Here is a 19,414-nt window from a genome sequence, read left to right on the forward strand (position 1 = left end):
CCCATCTCTATTCTGCCATGTGCAGGCCCAAGACAGCTTCTTTATTCATTAACCAATAAAAGCAACACATATACAGAAGAACCTCCCACATCACCTTAGTGAGCACCTCTGTGCCATTTAAGACTGCAAATTCAGCCTCCTTTTGCCCCGTTGCCACCTATCTTCCGCCTTGTATAGGCACTGCCTGATCCTAGGAAGGATGTGGCAGCTGGGGTTCCACACCGGACTCCAAAATCACCAAACTCATTGACACCTTGACTCCAACTTTCTAGTCTGTTTTTCTGGGATCTTGGAGCTTCATTTGGAAGTATAAATTATGTAGAGTAATGTATTCTGCCATTACCAGTGTGGATGGATAATACAACACACAGTGAAGTGCAATAAAAAGACAGCCATTTGCAGGCTAGGGAGAAGCCTCAGCTTAGCCTGCTCATGCCGTGATGTTGGCCTTAGGTTCTAGATAGATAGATAGAGAGATAGATAGATAGATAGATAGATAGATAGATAGATAGATAGATAGATAGATGATTGATAGATAGATGATGGATGGATGGATGGATAGATAGATAGATAGATAGATAGATAGATAGATAGATAGATGATATATACATACATACATACATACATTGTTGAAAGGTATGTTTGGGCATGCACCCTGTTTGGACTGTGGTCACTGTCTACTTGAGGATACAGCTGCAGCCGCACCATGGTAGTAACAGAGGAGAAGCTGAATGGTGTTCTAGGAAAAACAGATGCATATTCTCTGATAGAAATTACCCAGAGGTCAGAGGGAGGCATCAGTGTGTTTTAGACCTTGCCTTCATGTGCTCACAGGAGTGGGTAAACCGAGGAGGACGGCAGATGCTTGAGGTGACTCAGAAAGAACCTTCTGGGGAGTCAAAATGCTGATTAGTGCTTTTCAGTCTCTTGTCCTATAGGGGAAACTTCGTACAGGCATCCCCTTTCAAAAGGACTGTTGTTAACTGCTCTGGTTTTTTTTTTTTTTTACCTGCAAATGGTTTCAATTACAAATCACAACATCTGCTGCCTGTTTGTTTGTTTGTTTGTTTGGTCGGTTGTTTGGTTGGTTTTGTTTTTTCAAGACAAGGTGTTTCTGTACGTAGCCCCAGCTGTCCTGGAACTCACTTTGTAGACCAAGCTGGACTCAAACTCACAGAGATCCTCCTGCGTCTGCCTCCCGAGTGCTGGGATTCAAAGCTTGTGCTACCACCCAGCTGTTGGTTTTTGGTTCCCGTGTGACTGTGTGCTGCCTGTTTTGATCAGAGTGAAGAGAATATTCCAACTGAAGGAGCCAGAGCACTCCTTGTCTTTCGCCTTCCTTGGGAGTCAGAGGCAGCATGACCATACTGCTCTCCTGGGAGCATGCTTCCTAATACCATGTTTTCACCTTGAAGATTGACCGTGCTACAATTCATCGTTGCTCATGTACTTGTGTGTAGGAACAGACCCATTATCCTGAGACCTTCAGTGCCCATATCGCTGGATCATCTACTAAGTGTAAAAAATACAGTCTTAAGGATTTTCACAGTCATGGTGGGGCACTATGTTATCTATTAAGTGGTAATGAATAAAGCAGGTGATATTTAAATGAAGCTACCTTTGGTTGATTCGGATTAATTAGAGTTAAATTAATGAAAAATGTGTTCAGTATTCTTGAAAAAAATTAAATCTGCAAAAATTATCATAAAACAAATTAAATAGTTCCTTGGAAAAGCGTATTAAGGACTAGTCAAATTGGGATTGTTTGAACAATATACTTACATGCTTATATATGTCTGAAAACCACTGAGATGTATCAGTTAAAATGGATCCTGCTCAGACAATAAACCATTCCCATAGGAGTGAGAATTTAGAAAAGCACAGAAACCAGCATCAAGGGGTTTCTTAGTGTTCTGGAGACCACTTGTCTCCTGGGTCTCTCAAACAGGATCTGGAACACCATTGGATATCATAGACTTTCAAAGTCTAAGGACATGGTGACCTCTATTGGTTGTCAGTAGGGATGTAAAGTTCAGGCAGCCATTTCTGGATCATGAAATATCTCAGATGTGAACACCAACATATTGTGAATGTCTGTGTCCCAGAAGGCATTGTGAGGAGACAGGGTCCCAGCTCCATGAAGACCAACTCTCACAGAAGGGCTATGTGCTCTCAGGTGCTCGGAGACTGGGGCCTGGAGCTGGGCTGGGGAGTAGGGGAATGAGGAAGGAAGAAGTGTCTGAAGGGCTGTGTGCTCTCAGATGCTCAGAGCCTGGCGTCTGGAGCCAGTTTGGAGAGCAGGGGAATGAGGAGGGAAGTGCCTGATAGTACTGCTTGGCAAAATAGGTCATCTGTTAAAAGGAAAAAACTCGCCCCATTCTTGGATACAAGATGTGGAAAATATGGGCTGTGTTCCTAGCAGTTCCTTCTCTTTTAACTTCTACCACAAAAGCCTGTGAATGCCCATAAAGTGTGGTATGGCTTTTTTTTAAAGGCGTTTTCACACAGAACTGAACAGGATGTATGATTTGCATGTATGAAATTGTCAAAGAAGAGACACAAAGAAGTTAAAACACATATTTAAATTACTGCTTCTGTAGTTCTCTTTTCTTTTTAATCTCTGTAAGTTCTTTGTAGCATTTACCTGTTACATCTTCCCCTTCCCACGGTGCAGCCTGTGGCTAAGGTGGTCCTGCTCACCTGTTACATCTTCCCCTTCCCACAGTGCAGCCTGTGGCTAAGGTGGTCCTGCTCACCTGTTACATCTTCCCCTTCCCACAGTGCAGCCTGTGGCTAAGGTGGTCCAGCTCATCTGTTATATCTTCCCCTTCCCACGGTGCAGCCTGTGGCTAAGGTGGTCGTATTAGCTTGAACTCAGATCTAGAAGGCACTGGACATCACCAGAGATGCAGCCCCTTCTCTACAGAAAGTAGGAGCCGCGAGTCATAAGGGAGCTTTGTATACTCTTCTTCCACGAAGCTCTGAGTACTGGGGACGCTGACTTTTTTTTTTAATCTTTCTGCATGTTCTGATATGTCCATCAAAGTGCCCTGCTCTCAGCAGGCTCAGATTTACAGCTGCTGAGCTGTGAAATGTCTGGGTTTTTGTGTGAATTAAGTCAGTGTCCCATTTTGAAGAAAAGCTGTGTTCTCAATGACATTGTCTGTAGGAAGAGCCAGCTACAAGATCATGTTGATCTTCTAGACGCCATACCCCCTTTAAGCATCCAGGTTGCTTCAGAGAGGAACAAATGGTTCTGAAGGCCACCCCTCCCCTACTCACTGCACTGGAACTGAGCACTGGTCCTGTGTGCCGTTCTAGAGCCTAAATAGAGCTAGAAATAGCCCAGTGACCTCAAAGAGACATGGGAAAGAGTGTAGAGGAGTGTAACACAAACAGTCATCATAGTACTGTCTACTGTGTGATGGTAATTCCCTTAGGAGTCAGACTGCATTTGACTCCTCATTTTCAGTTTTAACCCAAGGCCTTGACAGCAGCCACTGTTGAGGCTGCTGAGCCTTCTGTTCCTTCATTTAGAAGGATTTTAAAATAGAGTAAGGTTCTAGCACCTGGCCAAGTACCTGTGGCCATTGTTAACCAAAGTTAACAGTGCTTCCTGCCTTGCCTAAAGTACAGGTTTAGCAGAATGCTGAGCCCACTGAATACAGCTAATTGATCTTAGAAATGCTAAGGAGGTGGACTTGAGATTTTCCCATAGCCATGTTGAGATCTCCATGAAGGAGATTTCCAGGTGATCGTTCTCTGCCCCAAGAACAAACGTGATGCTTTGGAGATGCAGGGGGCTTGCTAGGTACTCACTCGTGGGTCTTCATGGATTGTCTCCCTGTAGTTTTCTAGGACTGGAACTTGGCATTTTTGCATATGGACAAACTGTTTCAAATACAATATTCTTTCCCTTCTTAGACTGTGTTGTTTCCGGGTGGTGGAAAATTATCATTTCGTGATGGTCTTGTGCCATGGCGCTCAGTTTGCCTTGCCTCAGCATACATGAATGCCTCTTTCTTTCTGTCATGTCCCCTTTAATTTCACACCCCAAATGTACAGTAAAGAAATGGACATTAGGCTCCTTAGACTGCATAGCACCCCAGAGTCGCCAGGTGTCCGAGCTGGCACCCAAGCCGTTTGGTACATTTCTCTGGTGTTTGAAGTCAATAAACTAAACAGCACCCTTAAATGTTTTCTTCCCAGGTGACATTTTCTCAGCTGGGTCACTCTTTCGGTCTGGTTGAAAGTGGCTTGACATTCTCTCTACATTCCTCTCTAAACATGCACAGGCATGTGGCTCCAAGGACGTGTGACCATTCCAAAACGTAGCCACTTAAAATAGCTATAAATGATGGAAGCCTTTAATAGCATAGGATACAAATGCCTTGTAAAGAAAAGAAAGTGTCGGCTTCTCTTAAAGAAAAGTGGACCTCTCCTGAATTCCTCAGAAGTCCTTCATCTCCTGGCAAAGGTGTTTCTCCTGGAGGTAAAGGCTGGGGAACGTGATTGGCCCGACAGCAACCATCTTGGGGAACTACCCAAGGGACTGCATTCACACACCATGTAGTTTTGTTTCCTTGACTGTAAGAGGAGCAATAAAGCATGGGTTTCCTTCTAGACCCTTGAAAGCTTGGAGAGTAGGAAGTGTTTGGAAGGAAGGGGTGGCCACTTGAGAGAAGAATCATTGCTTCCTGGTGAACGCTGGTCTTCTGCAAGCCCGTGCTATATTAATGCGCATCTCTGAAGATCCGTGAGAAGGTTTGACAGATCTTCCACCTTTATATCAAGCAAAGGCAGGGATTGAAAGACCTGTGGGCACAGCAGGCTTCTATGGACTGTCCTGGCTCAGTGCAATTTGCACAGATTCCAGACATGAACCTCACACAAATTGAAGATGTAGTTTTAACCTGGGGGGGGGGGTTAAACCTGGCCTGGCGTTATTATCTGAAACGGTTTTTTTCTTTTTCTTCCAAACCATTTCAGAGGAGGCTAACTTCCGTGTCCTGTTTTCTGACAGAGGTGATGGTAGCTAAGTGAGACAAGATAAAAGAGACAGAGACAGTATGATGTCATCAAAGAAACCAAACACTGTGAAAATAAGAGTTTTTGTCATATGCTGTGTTTGGCAGCCTTCTGGAAAATAGAAGGCTTTGATGTGATTTTTGAAAAGCAAAATCTTAACCTAATCATTTCTTCCACACCTTGGGTTTGATATGAAATCATATGACTGCATTAATTTGAAAGAAAAATGGCTCGGGATGTTAGTTAGGTTTGTAAATACATGGTGCTATTGAAATTCCACATTTAGTTCTGTTAGCCATAGAATACGGTCTACCAAGACGAAGTCAGGTATCAAAAAGGATATTTCATAAGTTTCACATCAGAAAAAACTCCCATCATATTTTATTTGGGATTAACTCTCTGTCATTTACTTCTTGAACACCTTTTGTGTGTTTGCAAATAAAACTCAGTAGATGCACTCCTAATTATTGATACTCAGGAAGTGTTGAAAAGCATCAAGAGTGAATGGTGGGGTCTGGAGAGAGGGATCAGAAATGAAGAGCTGTTACAGAGGACCCAGGTTCTGATAGCACACCCCACACTGAGCAACTCACAGCAGGTTGGATTGGGGATCCAACACCTATGGCCTCCTTGGACACTGGTGTCATATACACATGCGTGTGCATGTGTGCGTCCAGACATGCAAATAGATAAAATAAGTCTTTAAGAAAAAAAAGAATCAACACCTTGAAGGAAGTTCTTCAAATCCATGGCTAGACAGACACACACTGCTGCCTCACAAACCCCACTTAACACGGACAGACAGGTTTCCATTGATGAAAACTAAGGAAAGTTCTTAATTTTGTGTGAGAGTGTGTGTATGTGTTTGTGCATTCATGTGCACATTAATGTATATGTGTGTGGTCATATGTGTGTGTGAACCTGTGTATGTATGTGTAAAGGCATGTGTGCATAGGTATATGTGTATATGTGTGTACATTGTACATGTATATATATATATATATATATAGTGTGGTGTGTGTGTATGTGCATGTGTGTGTATGCATATATGTGTCTGTGTGGAGACCAGAGGTCAAAAAGGTCAATTGTCTCCCCAAGTTGCTCCCCATTTTATTTTTTATGTCCCTCCACTGAACATGAAGGTTGCTTACCAGACAGGACTGGCTGACAGGTGGATTCCAGGACCCTTTGCCTCCTCTGCCCCTTGTCACGATTACAGAAGCATGCCACTGTGCCCAGTTTTCACTGGGTTCTGGGGGGTCAAACTCAGGTCTTCCTGCTTACACCGTAAGCACTATACCAACCGAGCCATCTCTCCTGTTCCATAATTTCTTACTGGACAAGAATCATGTGACTGGTCAGCCACACAAGCGATGTGAACGGACCCAGAAGTTCTCAGGGCACACCCAGGCTTCAGTCTGCAATTAGGGGTCTGATCTGGAGTTGGCATTACCCAGGCACGGGGTAGAAGAGAGCTAAGGTAATGAAGAAAAGAACCCCCACAGTTCTGTGGTGACAGGGTCCTCCAGCAGAACTGGTTCTGCAGCCCAGAAGCACTCTCTTGATATCTCTGGTTTAATCCCAGTGTGAAGCCTGACGGCGATGTCACTTGTCAACAATTGTCCTGGGCACTGTGGGACAGATGTACCACCCACTGGAAAGGACAGTCTCCCTTCTGACAAAGAGGAAATGAGTGGGCAGTGAAACCTGAGGAGAAAACAGAGAGGAGCCTTTGCCATGGCAGTGGATGGGGATCTGCATTGGCTGTACTCACGCCCCCTGCTGGGACGACTGGGGCACAGGCCACGGCTTTGCTCAGTTCTGTGCTTACCTTCGGTTCATATTGTGGAGGAGATGAACTCCAAAAGCTTGCTATTTGTGTTGAAGGCACTTTGGGAGGAAGAAGGGAGTCAGCTCTCACAAATGATAACTTACTTGCTTTGTTATTGCTTCAGATGTACACAATGAGGAAAGAGTTAGTGTTTTCTCAGTGAGTGGCAAAGCTTTTCTTCCTGCGTTTCTTGGAACTCCATTCTTCCAAGATGTTCCAGCGATGATGAGGTCTCAGTAATTCTCAGCAAACCACATAGTCACCAGATCAGACTTGTTCAGCTGCAAGTGGAGCCCCTCAAGCAGAACGTTAAAAAGGTCTTCTAGCGGGGCACAGTAGGTCACACTTTTAATCCCAGCACTTGGGAGGCAGAACAGGCAGCTCTTTGTGGTCTCTACAAAATGAGTTCCAGCACAACCCTCGCTACACAGTGAGACCCTGTCTTGAAAAACAAACGAACAGCAACAAGGGATGTCTTCTAGCGTTGGCATTCACAGAGGCTGTGCATTGCTGTACAACAATGGTGAGAAGGGAAATCCTCCAGGCTAAGAAATGTGTGGACATAACATCGAAATCGGTCTCATTGCTCTCAGTGACCTCTGACCTGGTACACACACTCATGGATGATGAAGACAAATGCCATCCACACAGCACTTGTGTTATACATGGGAAGATCATATGAAACCCTTGTGTATATGGGCCACATGTGTGGTTCATGTGGGGATACTGGCACACACACTGCACATGTATGCCGCATTAATTACATGTCTTCCTCATGCATATAGCACGTAAAGAAAAGCACACAGATGATGGAGGAGTGTCTATGTGTTACTTTCATTATTAATAAAGATACTGCCTTGGCCCTTTAAGAGACAGAAAATTAGGTAGGTGGAGTAGACAGAACAGAATTGTGGGAACAAGGAAGTAGAGTTGGGGAGACACTTCAGGCAGTCACCATATGCAGTCTCCATGCTTCTCCTCTCCGAGATGGACGCAGGTTAAGATCTCTCCTGGTAAGCCACACCTCGTGGTGCTACACAGATTACTAAATATGGGTTAAAGGAAGATGTGAGAATTAACCAATAAGAGGTTGAAACTATGGGCCAGGCAGTGTTTTAAAAGAATACAGTTTCCGTGTAATTATTTCGGGTGTAAAGCTAGCCGGCGGCCGGGTGGCGGGACGCAGCCCCGCCGCTTCTTTCTACACACAGAGGTGCACATAACATTAATATTTTAGCTCTCTGTACTTCTGGAGTTGAGAAGAAACACGGATGCATGAAAGAGCATCTCGGAGGTGAGCTGTGAGGCTGAGGTGGACGAGCCACCCCATCCAATAACTGTGGTCTCGTGAGTTACATGGGGCAGCACCAAAGCTCCCTCCAAGCCCATAGGGTTCTTTGTGGAGTCTATGGAGTAGCAACAGCGACTCAGAAACAAGTTTATCAATCCATTCTTCTCATCTTAACTCTCCCCTGCCTACCTCTCAATTTCCTGCATTCCCCAGGACTTTAGGGTACTTAGAATCAACGTGTCTTTTCCTCCTGTTCCCACAGCCTGTCAAGAGATAAGAAAAGGCATTAGTCAGAAGGAAAAAAAAAAACACGGCCACCTTTATTGTCATTGTACCTTTAGAAACACACTTAAACATGTCCCCTGCCTACCCCCAGATGAGGTCATCCGCAGCCTCGTTGAGAGATATGCCATGGCTGGGAATGTAGCACATGCTGGTGCCCGCTCTTTAGGGAAGGCAAGCTGCATAGTGTCTGTGCTTTACTCCTGGAAACCATCAGATGAAAGGATGTAGGTCAGAGAGAATAAAGAGACAACACCCGTGATTCTGTGGAGTCTGAAACCGAGAGAACTTTGAAGAAATGGGATAAAGCTCCTGCCCACTTTGTCGAGTGGCGCATGATGCTAGCATTGCTGGGGAGCACGAGGTCTTTGGAAACAATGCCCTTTCTGATGCCACTGAAGCCACAAGAGACTTGCCATGTTTAACGGTCATGTAGTGTGTCTGCCCATATCCTGGATAGACCTACAAATTCAACCCTGAGTCCTAAGGAGCTTGCAGTGTGTGAATCCTATAGGCATCAGACAAGAGCATCCTGGGAAGGCCATTGTCACCCCCTGCTGATGGGAATACAAAGGGAATATGTCTTGAGAGCAAATTTGTAACATAAATTAAGAACTTAAAATATGCATGGCTTCTGACTTCTTATATTATTAGTAACTGCATCTAAAGCAGTGATCAGAGAGGAAGTCACGGCTTTGTGCATGAGGTTGACATCTGTACATGATGCAGACACATGGAGTATTAGCGCAGTAGCATCGAACAATATAGACATATACAGACAAAGCTAAATGAGTCATAGAACTGAATACTAACTAAGAATTTGGAAACCTGCCTACACATAATTTCTGTGATCTCAGATGCCTTTTATTTTTTGTTACATAAACAGAGCATGCAGCTACCATAAACATAGAACCAGGCCTTTATGAACAAGACGGACATCATGACAAAGGAAATTTAGAACAGAATTTTAAAATAATTATGGGTAGCAGACTTTTTCCTGGGCAGGGAAGTCAGGGCTGTTTTCGGATTTCTTTGATATTTTGTGTTTTCTAAGTTATGAACACACTTTTATTCATTGAAAGATTCGTAACTATTTTTGCTTAAGGGCTCCTTTCTTCGTCTATAAACAGAAAACCACTTATTGAGCTTTAGTGAATGCATTTCAGGGTGGGATGGCGTGTGTCAGTCTGCATATCTCAGAGGTGCTGTGTAACAGACACGAAACCTCTGTGTCATAGGATGGTGACTGCGGGTGGCTAGGGAAGCTCTCTTCCACATGTCTGTCATCTTGAAACAAATGTAGAAAAGCGAGCATCTCAGCTCCTGAGAGCAGACACGAGAGCAGAGTTAAACACAAATGGCCTCAAGCCCTGGAAGGGTACAGTTCTGCTCCCCTGGCATCAGAAGGAAAAATGGGTCAAAAGATCTCCTGAGTAATTTGGGAGCGTGGGGATTATGGGAGAGGCTAGAAGGGGAGTGGGGAAGAAGAGAGGGAGGGAGGGAGGGGAGCAGAGAAAAATGTATAGCTCGATAAAAAGGGGTCAAGCCCAACGTCAAGAGACAGACTGTGAAGGGCAGGATGCGAGGAGGGGGTGGAGTCCCAAGGGGAGATGGATGTTTTGTTCTAGGCAGACCATAATACAAATGTCATTTGAGAAGCGGGAGTAGAGACTATTGCCTGAGTTGTTTTAATCAACCCTGACATGCAGTCTGCTTCTAGTGGGTCCACAAAGAAGATGCCCTCACCGTTCTGAATGTCCTCTTTCGTCTCTTTAGATCCTGGCCAATGTGATCATATTCATCTGTGGGAACTTGGCAGGCGCCTACCATAAGCATCTCATGGAGCTTGCCCTGCAGCAGACCTACCGGGACACGTGCAATTGCATCAAGTCCCGGATCAAGCTGGAGTTTGAGAAACGGCAGCAGGTAAAGTGTGTTCTTAGTCCTGTACCTGTGCTATACGGGGAGTTTCTAGGACACCAGCTATTATTTAACACTAGCGGCAAGCGCCTTTCTTGGTTTAAATGGGACTGGGACATCACAGCAGCGTGTGCAGGAGGTGCTTTCCACCCGGTTGATCATGGCCACCATCCAGAATCATTTTAGCATCAGGAAGGCGTCCATTAGGGGCTGGTGGCTGCCGTTGTTTGCAGCTATCCTGTGAGGACTGTTAGAATAATGTATAGAGATGTACACAGGGGATTACACATGGACCGTATGAAAGTAGTACGAAGCACATTGATAGGGACACTGGGAGGCCTGTGGGGATAAAGCATGCAGTGTCCTCCAGAGCAGCAAACACACATAAAACAGACAGACTGGAGGGGAAAAAAAATCACCCGAGTCTTGCAGTGGACATCCTTTATATTTAGTTAGTTAGTTAGTTTGGTTTTTCGAGGCAGGGTTTCTCTGTATCTTTGGAGCCCATCCTGGAACTAGCTCTTGTAGACCAGGTTGACCTTGAACTCACAGAGACCCTCCTGCCTCTGCTTCCCAAGTGCTGGAATTAAAGGCGTGCGCCACCACCGCCAGGCTGATATCCTTTATGTTAGGTAGTGTCATGATTCTATGCTCATGACTTTTCTCATTGCCGCGAGAAAATATTTGACTTGGGCAACGTGAGGAAAGATGGGTTTATTTAGCACGCGAAGTTTAAGGGCTCTGTCTATCACAGACAGAGGCAGGGAAGGCGTGGTAGCGGGACTGTGAGGCCACTGCTTCCATGGGGTCCACAGTAGGGAAGCAGAGATGAATGCTGCTGCTCAGCTTTCTTTCTTTCTTGCTGAGGCCCAAGTCTACAGGGTCATGCCACCAACATTCAGACTATACTTTCCTCGTCAGTTAAACCTCACTGGGAAACACTGCATAGACACCCCAGCTGTGTGTGTCCATGTTGATTCTATGTCCAGTCAAGCAGACAATAAAGATTTACCATCACAAGGGCCACGGGACCATGGAAATGACGATCATTAGTCCATTCTACATGTTTTGTCAAAATGTATTTTGGTGGTGGGAGGGAAAAAATGATCACTTAAAGGTTGGCACTGGATTTCTGTTTGTGTATAGATTTGAGAATAATAATCAGGTTCTTTTTCAAAATGGGAACATTAGTTCGTTTATTCTGCAAATATTTAGTGAACAGCATTGGTGTTGGGCATGGGTCTAGGCATCTGGGTGTCTAAGTTAGGGCATCAGTTTCTTGCTGTTATTACCGACAATTTTGTGGATTTTTTTAAATTATTTTTTAACCTCCTATACAACTAATGTTAATTTCATTTGTTAAATACATGATGAGATTCCCCACCCCCCATAGTCAATGTGATCTCTTTTGAAAGAATTCAGATGAGATTCATCATAGCACACAAAGACAGAGTTTATTGTAGAGTAAACTGGAGAACTCTCAATGCGTGAGAGTGGCCGACGGGACGATTGCAGGGCAGAGCCCTCTCCCTATGTGAGTGGACAATGGCGCATAGAGCACCAGAACGGCCTCCACTAAGGGTAGGCTTTGCACTGTTTCTTCTGAAATTTCTAGAACTGGCAGCCTTACCAAGGAGTAGTTTCCTATCTAGGTAAGTGACAGGCCACTTGGATTGACGCTTTTGAGAGGGAAAGTGAAATCCTCTTTTCCCTTAGCAACAAATAGCCACCTAGCAAATAAATATTACAACCTTCTGGGAAATCCAGGAAGTCATTTTCCCAACTGGACCAGAGAAGGCCTCAGATCCGTTTTCGCAGTAATCAGAGCTCTGCCGTCTCCGTTCTTGGTTCTCCAAGCTGCTGACTAGGAAGGGTAGGTCTATTCCTAACAACATTCAAGTCTGCTAATAGCTTACTTACCTATCTACTGGATCTGTCAATACCAGCTCACAACTCAGTTTTTCTTTAGATGCCTGTGCCCAGTTGTGTTTAATTTCTGGATCCTGGAAAATTCCACAGTGTCAGTTAAGCGGCCCTGCTCATTCACAGGTGATGCTGCTATCTATCACACGGTGTGTCGAGTTGCCCTGGGGAGATATAAAGAACGTGTGTTCACACAGATAGATCTCCCACAGACTAAGGAAATAATTCCATCCAATTTCAGATTCGTGGGTGGGTGAATCAATTGGGGCTGTTTTCAGGACCGTGGATGACCCAAAAACATCCTCATTACTGAGAAGCTCATCGGGCATGGCTTTCAGGTCGTGCGAGCGGCCTCACTGGAGCCTAGCCCTGCTCTTCTTTATACCTCTTATGTATCCTAGTACCCCCCCAAGCAGTCAGGGGTGAAGATGGAGTCCTAATCACTGCCCCCAGTGTTAGGGGGCAGGTCCATCACCGTACACCTGGGTTTCACTCTACGGTATTGCTTATTTCATTGCAATGGCTGTCAAGCCAGCACATCTCAGAGGCCACTACAGCACTCCCTGGATGTCCAGTGGTCATGTCTACAACTGCGTAGTCCAGAATTCAAAGTACTTTAGAGTAGAAAGTTTCTCTTAGAAAATAAGAAAAGAAAATCAGCAAAATGGCTCAGCTGTTAGGAGCACTTACTGCTCTTGTGAGCACCCGAGTTCCGTCCCAGCACCTATATAGAACATCTCGCAGCTAATTACCAGTAACTCCAGCTCTGACGCCTGTTTCAGGCCTCTGTGGGTAACCATGTCATGTTCTCATACCTCACACGTAGACATGAACACATAACTTTAAAAAGTACAATTTGAGAAAAAAAATCAAAAGGATAGAGATGCATCGGATTGGTCCCAATAGAATCAGCTAACTTATTTCTCATCACCTCCGGGCTGTTTCAAAATAGTATTAAGGCTATGGGGAACTGCAGTTCCAAGAAGACGGATCATAGAACTTAATGTTTACAGTCACAGATTTGACAAAAGCAGTGTTTCAGGCTACTGACATCATCAACACATCATATTTCCTTGGCATGGCCCGGAGCTTTGGGAGAACACAGCATTCTTGTCTCTCTGTGCCAAGAAGTCTAAGTGTTCTGGCAGTCCATGTGGCCACGTCTGCCACTCTCAGCTCCTGGGTCATGGATTCTCAGGGGCAGAGACTCTGGGACCCTCCTGGGAGGGAACAGAATGGGGATGAGTTATTTTATGAGGGAAGCCAGAGATCATCCCTAAAATGAAGAGGAAAGACATGGGTAGCAGAAACAAGAATTCTATTCTTAAGGTTTAATAAAATAGTGTTTGGTTCATCAGTTGTTATGATCTCCAAAGCTGGGAGTCCATCTCCAGAGACTGATTCCTGGAATGCGCTTTTCCTGTTGGGGATTCAGAAAGCTTGTTTCTAGAATGAGAATGTGCGGGGGGGAGGGGGTTATTTTCAGAACAGTTTATTAAAAAGACAAAAAAATCATCTTGCTTAAAATAAAACTTGGTGTTGTGGAGATGGCTCAGTGGGTAAAAGCACTTGCCTTTTAGCCATGAGGATCCAAGTTTGAAGTCCTACAACCTCTGTGCAATCCAGACACACGGAGACAGAATCCTTAATCTCAGTGCTTCTCTGGGGATGTGAGAAATAGACCCTCTCTGCAACAAGGTGGAAGGTGCGTTCTGACACTCGGGTTGTCCTCTTCCCTCCACACTTTGCTGTGGCTGACACATACATGCCCAAATTCACATACAAGCATCCATACATCTCTACATGGACACGCATACACACACACACACACATGCACACTCCTCTTAAGATGTTGATCTGATAGATTTAAGGGAATAAATAAGAAGAGAAAAAAATGGCAATGTATATGCCTTCATAGAATGGATTAGTCCCAGAAACATGAGGCCTACCTGCTACCACAAACCAAACTGATGTCTTAGGTTCCATGTGTCCTTCCTTGGGTCCTGTTCACTTGCTGTCACCAAGTACCACTAGCTTCCCATTGTAGTAAATAGTAATACCTTCATAAACTCTTTGTCAAGGAAGATGCATACTGTATAGCTAGGAAGTTATTTTTGCAGCCATTACCTAGATAATAAATATTGTATCCTAATGTCACATGACAGGTACCTCAAAGTTTGAGAGGCCGTACTCTTGATTAGCTTCATGAATTCATCCTCCCATGCCTAAGAGAGGAAATTAGAGGGCAGGACCCCAGGAGACAACCCTCTCCAACCCGGAAGAGAGCTATACATAACTGTGGTTCCTGGGACAATGTAAGGAATTGCCCAATTCTAGAAGCATTTGGTTCAGATATCTGTGATGCTTTCCCTAGATGCTAATGAGAAGTCTGTCTAGATATTAATATTAATACGTGATTAAAACATCTATGTGTAGTATAAAAATGAGGAAAAAGAAAAATTAAATTTTTTGATAGAAATATTCTCAGAGTTGCATTTTTGCCCCAAAAGTGCCCTCATGTGGGTGCAGCAGCAATCACTACGTTTCATTAGGGGGGAACACATGCACGTCCCTAGAACTGAGGCTGCCTTGGGGGCTGCAGAGTTCACCTCTGTGTTTCGTCTGTTGCCTGCTGCTTCAGCTTCTGCAGGAAAAGCCACAGTCACACTTAAGCTTCACATGGCCTGGCAGCTGCTTCTCTGTCAGCCCTAGGCACAACGTCTCTCTGGAGCATGTAATGGACTCTTAGGACCTGTGGAGAGCTGGCTGCAGAGCCAACCAAGAGCCCTTTCTCTTAACTGCTATAGCAATTGAAATTGATGTTGCCTCTGTGGGAATAAAAACTGATTTCTTTTTCAGTGTAGAGAGAATAAGTCTACTGGGCAAAGTACCTCCCACCTACAACCCAAGCAGTTTGGAAAGGAAAAGGGGAGGACTGCCATACATTCAAGGACAGACTGGGCTCCATCGTGAGTTTTAGGAGATCCTGTCTCATGAAACCAGGAACAATAAGAGAAAGCAAGAGAATGGGTGGAGACAGAAAGGAGAGAGAAAATAAATCCTCATTAGTTCATATATTGTCATCATTTTAAAGACATTAGAAATGATTTTACAGCCAGGTGTGGTGGCACATGCCTTTAATCCCAGCACTCCAAAAACAGAGGCAGACAGATCTCTGAGTTCGAGACCAGCCTGGTCTACAAAGCAAGTTCCAGGACAGCCAAAGATACAAAGAGAAAACCTGTCTCAAGAAACAAACAAGCAGCCGGGCGGTGGTGGCGCACGCCTTTAATCCCAGCACTTGGGAAGCAGAGGCAGGTGGATCTCTGTGAGTTCGAGGCCAGTCTGGTCTACAAGAGCTCGTTCCAGGACAGGCTCCAAAACCACAGAGAAACCCTGTCTCGAAAAATAAAAAAAAGAAACAAACAAACAAAAGCATTTTTACAAAATTTATTTTGGTGTGGGTTCTGTAGACAGTACACACATTCCGTAAGAAACCCTAGCCAAGTGAGGCCAAGACACCTGGAGCCAGAGCCCTGTCGGGAAGACAGCAGAATGGTTCTTTGTTTGTGTTTAGGCTTGCTTTCCTCCTTCCAGAGTTCAAAGGATAAGCAAACAGCTTCCGTGTAACACTTACTGGCCTGACCCTGGTTTTGGTTTATACTATTGCAAAAAACAAACAAACAAACAAACAAAAAACCCAAGAGTACCGGAGTACCAGTACACACCTGTGATCCCGGCACCTGGGGCGTGGAAGCTGAGGGAAACTAGTGTTCAAGGTCACATCCAGCTACACAGCTAGTTCTAGGCCAGCCTGACACGCATGAGACCCCATTTCAAAACCAAGCAGGAAGCTCCTCATCTGATACGTAAGGTGACAGTTAGGTGGATACAGAGGATGGTGTCTGGAATCCCACCGCGTTTCTGTTTACTCCCATAGCAACGCCACACACCACGTACGCCCTGTCCCCACACGTGTAGACACAGTCTGAGTGATTGGATATAAACTCAGTTTGTGAGTATGGTTACTGAGGCCTCTGTCTCTTATGGTGGCTCAGGGTGGCTTTCCTGGAGCAGTCATTGGGAGTGTGTAAACAGAAGAGGTCCCTTGTCATGGAGGACTTCTAGATGGAAGTCCTACTCCCTCACTTGTCAACTGTCCTTCTAGTGACCCGAGTATGCACAAAGCAGCAGAGAACCAGCCCTGTGCTTAGCCCCCATGCATCAGCACTGAGCAGTAGAAGTTAGCCGCCTCGCCCCCCCCCACCCCCCCGTCTGTGTTTCTGTGCCTGCTGGTGAGGGTGGTGCTCAACGGCACCCATCCTTGTGTTGTATGTTAGGTTTTCACAGCCCAGACTTCATGTTTTGTTAAGACAAAGGGGTTTTAACCAAGAATACTGTTTCTGTGGTGGAAATACTGGCTCAGCAGTCAAGAGCAGCAGTTGCTTTTCCAGAGGTCCTGGGTTTGATTCCCAACACCCGCATGGCAGCTCACAACCATATATAGCTCCAGTTCCAGGGATCCGATACCCTCTTCTGGCCTCCATGGCAGAACACACGTGTGGTACAAGTGTATACTTGCAAGCAAAGCACCCATATACATAAAATAAAATAAAAAAGAAGTATTTCTTCTGTTTCCTCTTGGAACTTACAGTTGGGAGGGGCTGCAAACAGGCTTTGACAGCCCGGTCTCTCCATGTTCAAGGTTGCTTTTAATCAGCAGAATGGAGAGTGCAGGGGAGGACGCACTGATGAGCAGACTCATTATTGCACCCAAGTCTCTTTCTCAGCATTGACAGTTAGGAGCCAAGGTGTCATCTTGATAGCTTTCCCCTCCCCATGACGCCAAGTTGGACATGGACAAGCAGGAAGAGTTGGAGCTGGAAAGACCTCCCACTGTAGCTTCTGGAGGACTGAGTAGCAGATTTCCTTGCAAAGTCTTTCCATGCATTTGATCAGATGGTGCATCCTGCGGCGAGAGCAGAATGTGAGCAGCTCCTGTCAGTTTGTTTCATCTTAATAGTCTGGCTCAGATGTGCTTGCTCTGCTCAACTCTTGCTTCCTCAAGTAGCTAAAGGCTCTCTGGTCCTGGGAACTGTTTGTGATGTGTCTGCTGCCTTCGACTTTAGAGAGTGTCCACTGCTGTCTTTTGCATCTCCTCCCTGACAAGGAGGTCTAACATCTGTCCTTGGTGCCACGACTTTCTGTTTTTTTTTTATGGTTTGAGAATTTTATACGTGAATATGTGTCTTGATCAAATGCACAACCCACTCCCCTCAGATCCTCCCATAGTCTCCCACCAGGATTCCCTCCCAACTTCATTTATCCTGTTTGAAGCCCACGGAGTCCAGTGCATGCTGCTCGTGTGTACTTGGCAACATCCGCCATTGGAACCCACCAGAACAACATGCGAGGACGGCTTAAGTGCTTTGTGCTACTGTACATGGTATTCCTAGGAAGCTGGGATGAAATGACCCATGGAGAAACCTCAGGAATACTGTACTGAAATGAGAAGCCATCTGGGTGCTTTCAGATGAGAAATAGGATCAATTCTGGGAAAAATTAGTCAACAATCTTCAAAACAATTCTTTAGTTAAAAGAACTGAGACATTACCCACTTTTTTATTTTTTTATTTTTGTTTGTTTGTTTATTTGGTTTTTCAAGACAGGGTTTCTCTGTATAACAGCCTTAGCTATCCTGAAACTAGCTCTTGTAGACTAGGCTGGCCTTGAACTCACAGAGATCCACCAGCTTCTGCCTCCTGAGTGCTAGGATTAAAGACCTGCGCCACCAACACCTGGCAACATTACCCATTTTTGGAGATTGCAATAAAGGTTGTGCTGTAAGCATTCTTTTTTAAAAGGAACAGAAAACATCCAGTGAAAGAACAAGAAAAACAGAAGCCACCAAAAATCATCACCAGACTTGCTGTCTAAGGAAAAGCAGAAGTGCAGAGGATTCTAGAAGGTCACAAAGGGCAACAATGTGTTTGTTCTTTATAAAGATGGATGCTTCTCTAAAGAAAAAAAAAATAAAACCAGAAGAGAGCCTCTTAATGATCAAGGGTGCCCAAACGCCTTTCTACCATGGACATACAAAAGTCTAATGGTAAAATAAAACTCCCAAAGTTTTCTCCATGTGAGAAACTTCAGCAATACCTTCTGCAGGTCAAAACACCCCAGTCAGCAAGAGAAACACTTGGAAGCAGTTGCTTTACTCCAGTCTGTGTCAAGCTAACACTGTTGATTTCAGTAGAAAGGTTCAGAGCCCAGGATGCTGTCCTGGGAAGGACACGGGCTTTGCTGTTGCTGATGCCATGGAAGCTTCCAGTATTTTAGGGTGATAAAATTTTATTCTTTAAGATGAGGCATCTTGACTCTGTCAGGAATGCGTGGTAGGAAAAGCATAATCAAACAGGAAGGATCAAGCGTGTTCTGCACCAGTTGATGTGTGAGAAAACAGGAATAATAAAATAATTAATATTTAGAAAGCAGTTCGAAACTCTCCCATCCTGGTCTCACCATGCATCTTTCTGATGCTTGCCGCTTACAGGAGAAACTGCGGCCCCGCCTCAGAATCTTCTGAGACCACTATCATGTTTTTGTTTTGTTTTGCTTTTATTTTTCCCTGGGAATTGATCACAGGTATGATATTACAGCTTTTTACTAGGAAGGGGGCATTTGGGATTTATCATTCCGGACCCACTCTCCATTGTTCAGCCACTAATCCCACAAGCACATGGGAGGGTCAGGTAGCATGAGCACAGACCCTCCCTTCTAGCCCTTGTGTGCTCGCTGAGTCCGTGCCATTGTATTTCTGCAGATTGAGAGTTAGGACCAATGTAAATACCCTGTGTATGCTTCGATGCCTTTCCTCACATACGTTGGGTGTGACCAAGTGTCCTGTCATAGAAAATGTGGTCCTTGTCTATTGTAGGTCCCATGTCTTTCTATGAGATTGCGACTGTAGGAGACATCTGACCAGGAAGGCAGGGAAGAGCTAATGATCAAACATATGAAGTAGCAGAGCAGCGTTTCCTCCTAGGTCCCGGAAGACAGAGGATAGCACACGGGTTCTGGAGAGGGAATGAATCTGAGTGTTGTGAGCCACTCGGGCAGCTTTCCTGAAGAGAGACCTG

General features: G+C 44.9%; 1 protein-coding gene across 1 annotated transcript in view; it reads left to right on the forward strand.

Annotated features, from left to right (window-relative positions):
* The window catches only part of Adcy2 (adenylate cyclase 2), a 335,378-nt gene that overhangs the window by 168,193 nt on the left and 147,771 nt on the right, over positions 1-19,414 (forward strand). Inside the window, exon 4 of the mRNA XM_038322841.1 lies at positions 10,209-10,358. Within this exon, the coding sequence (XP_038178769.1) occupies positions 10,209-10,358 (150 nt within the window). The remainder of the gene's footprint in view (positions 1-10,208; positions 10,359-19,414) is intronic.

The sequence above is a fragment of the Arvicola amphibius genome, chromosome 3 (assembly GCF_903992535.2).
Source record: "Arvicola amphibius chromosome 3, mArvAmp1.2, whole genome shotgun sequence".
In the NCBI taxonomy this organism is placed as follows: domain Eukaryota; kingdom Metazoa; phylum Chordata; class Mammalia; order Rodentia; family Cricetidae; genus Arvicola; species Arvicola amphibius.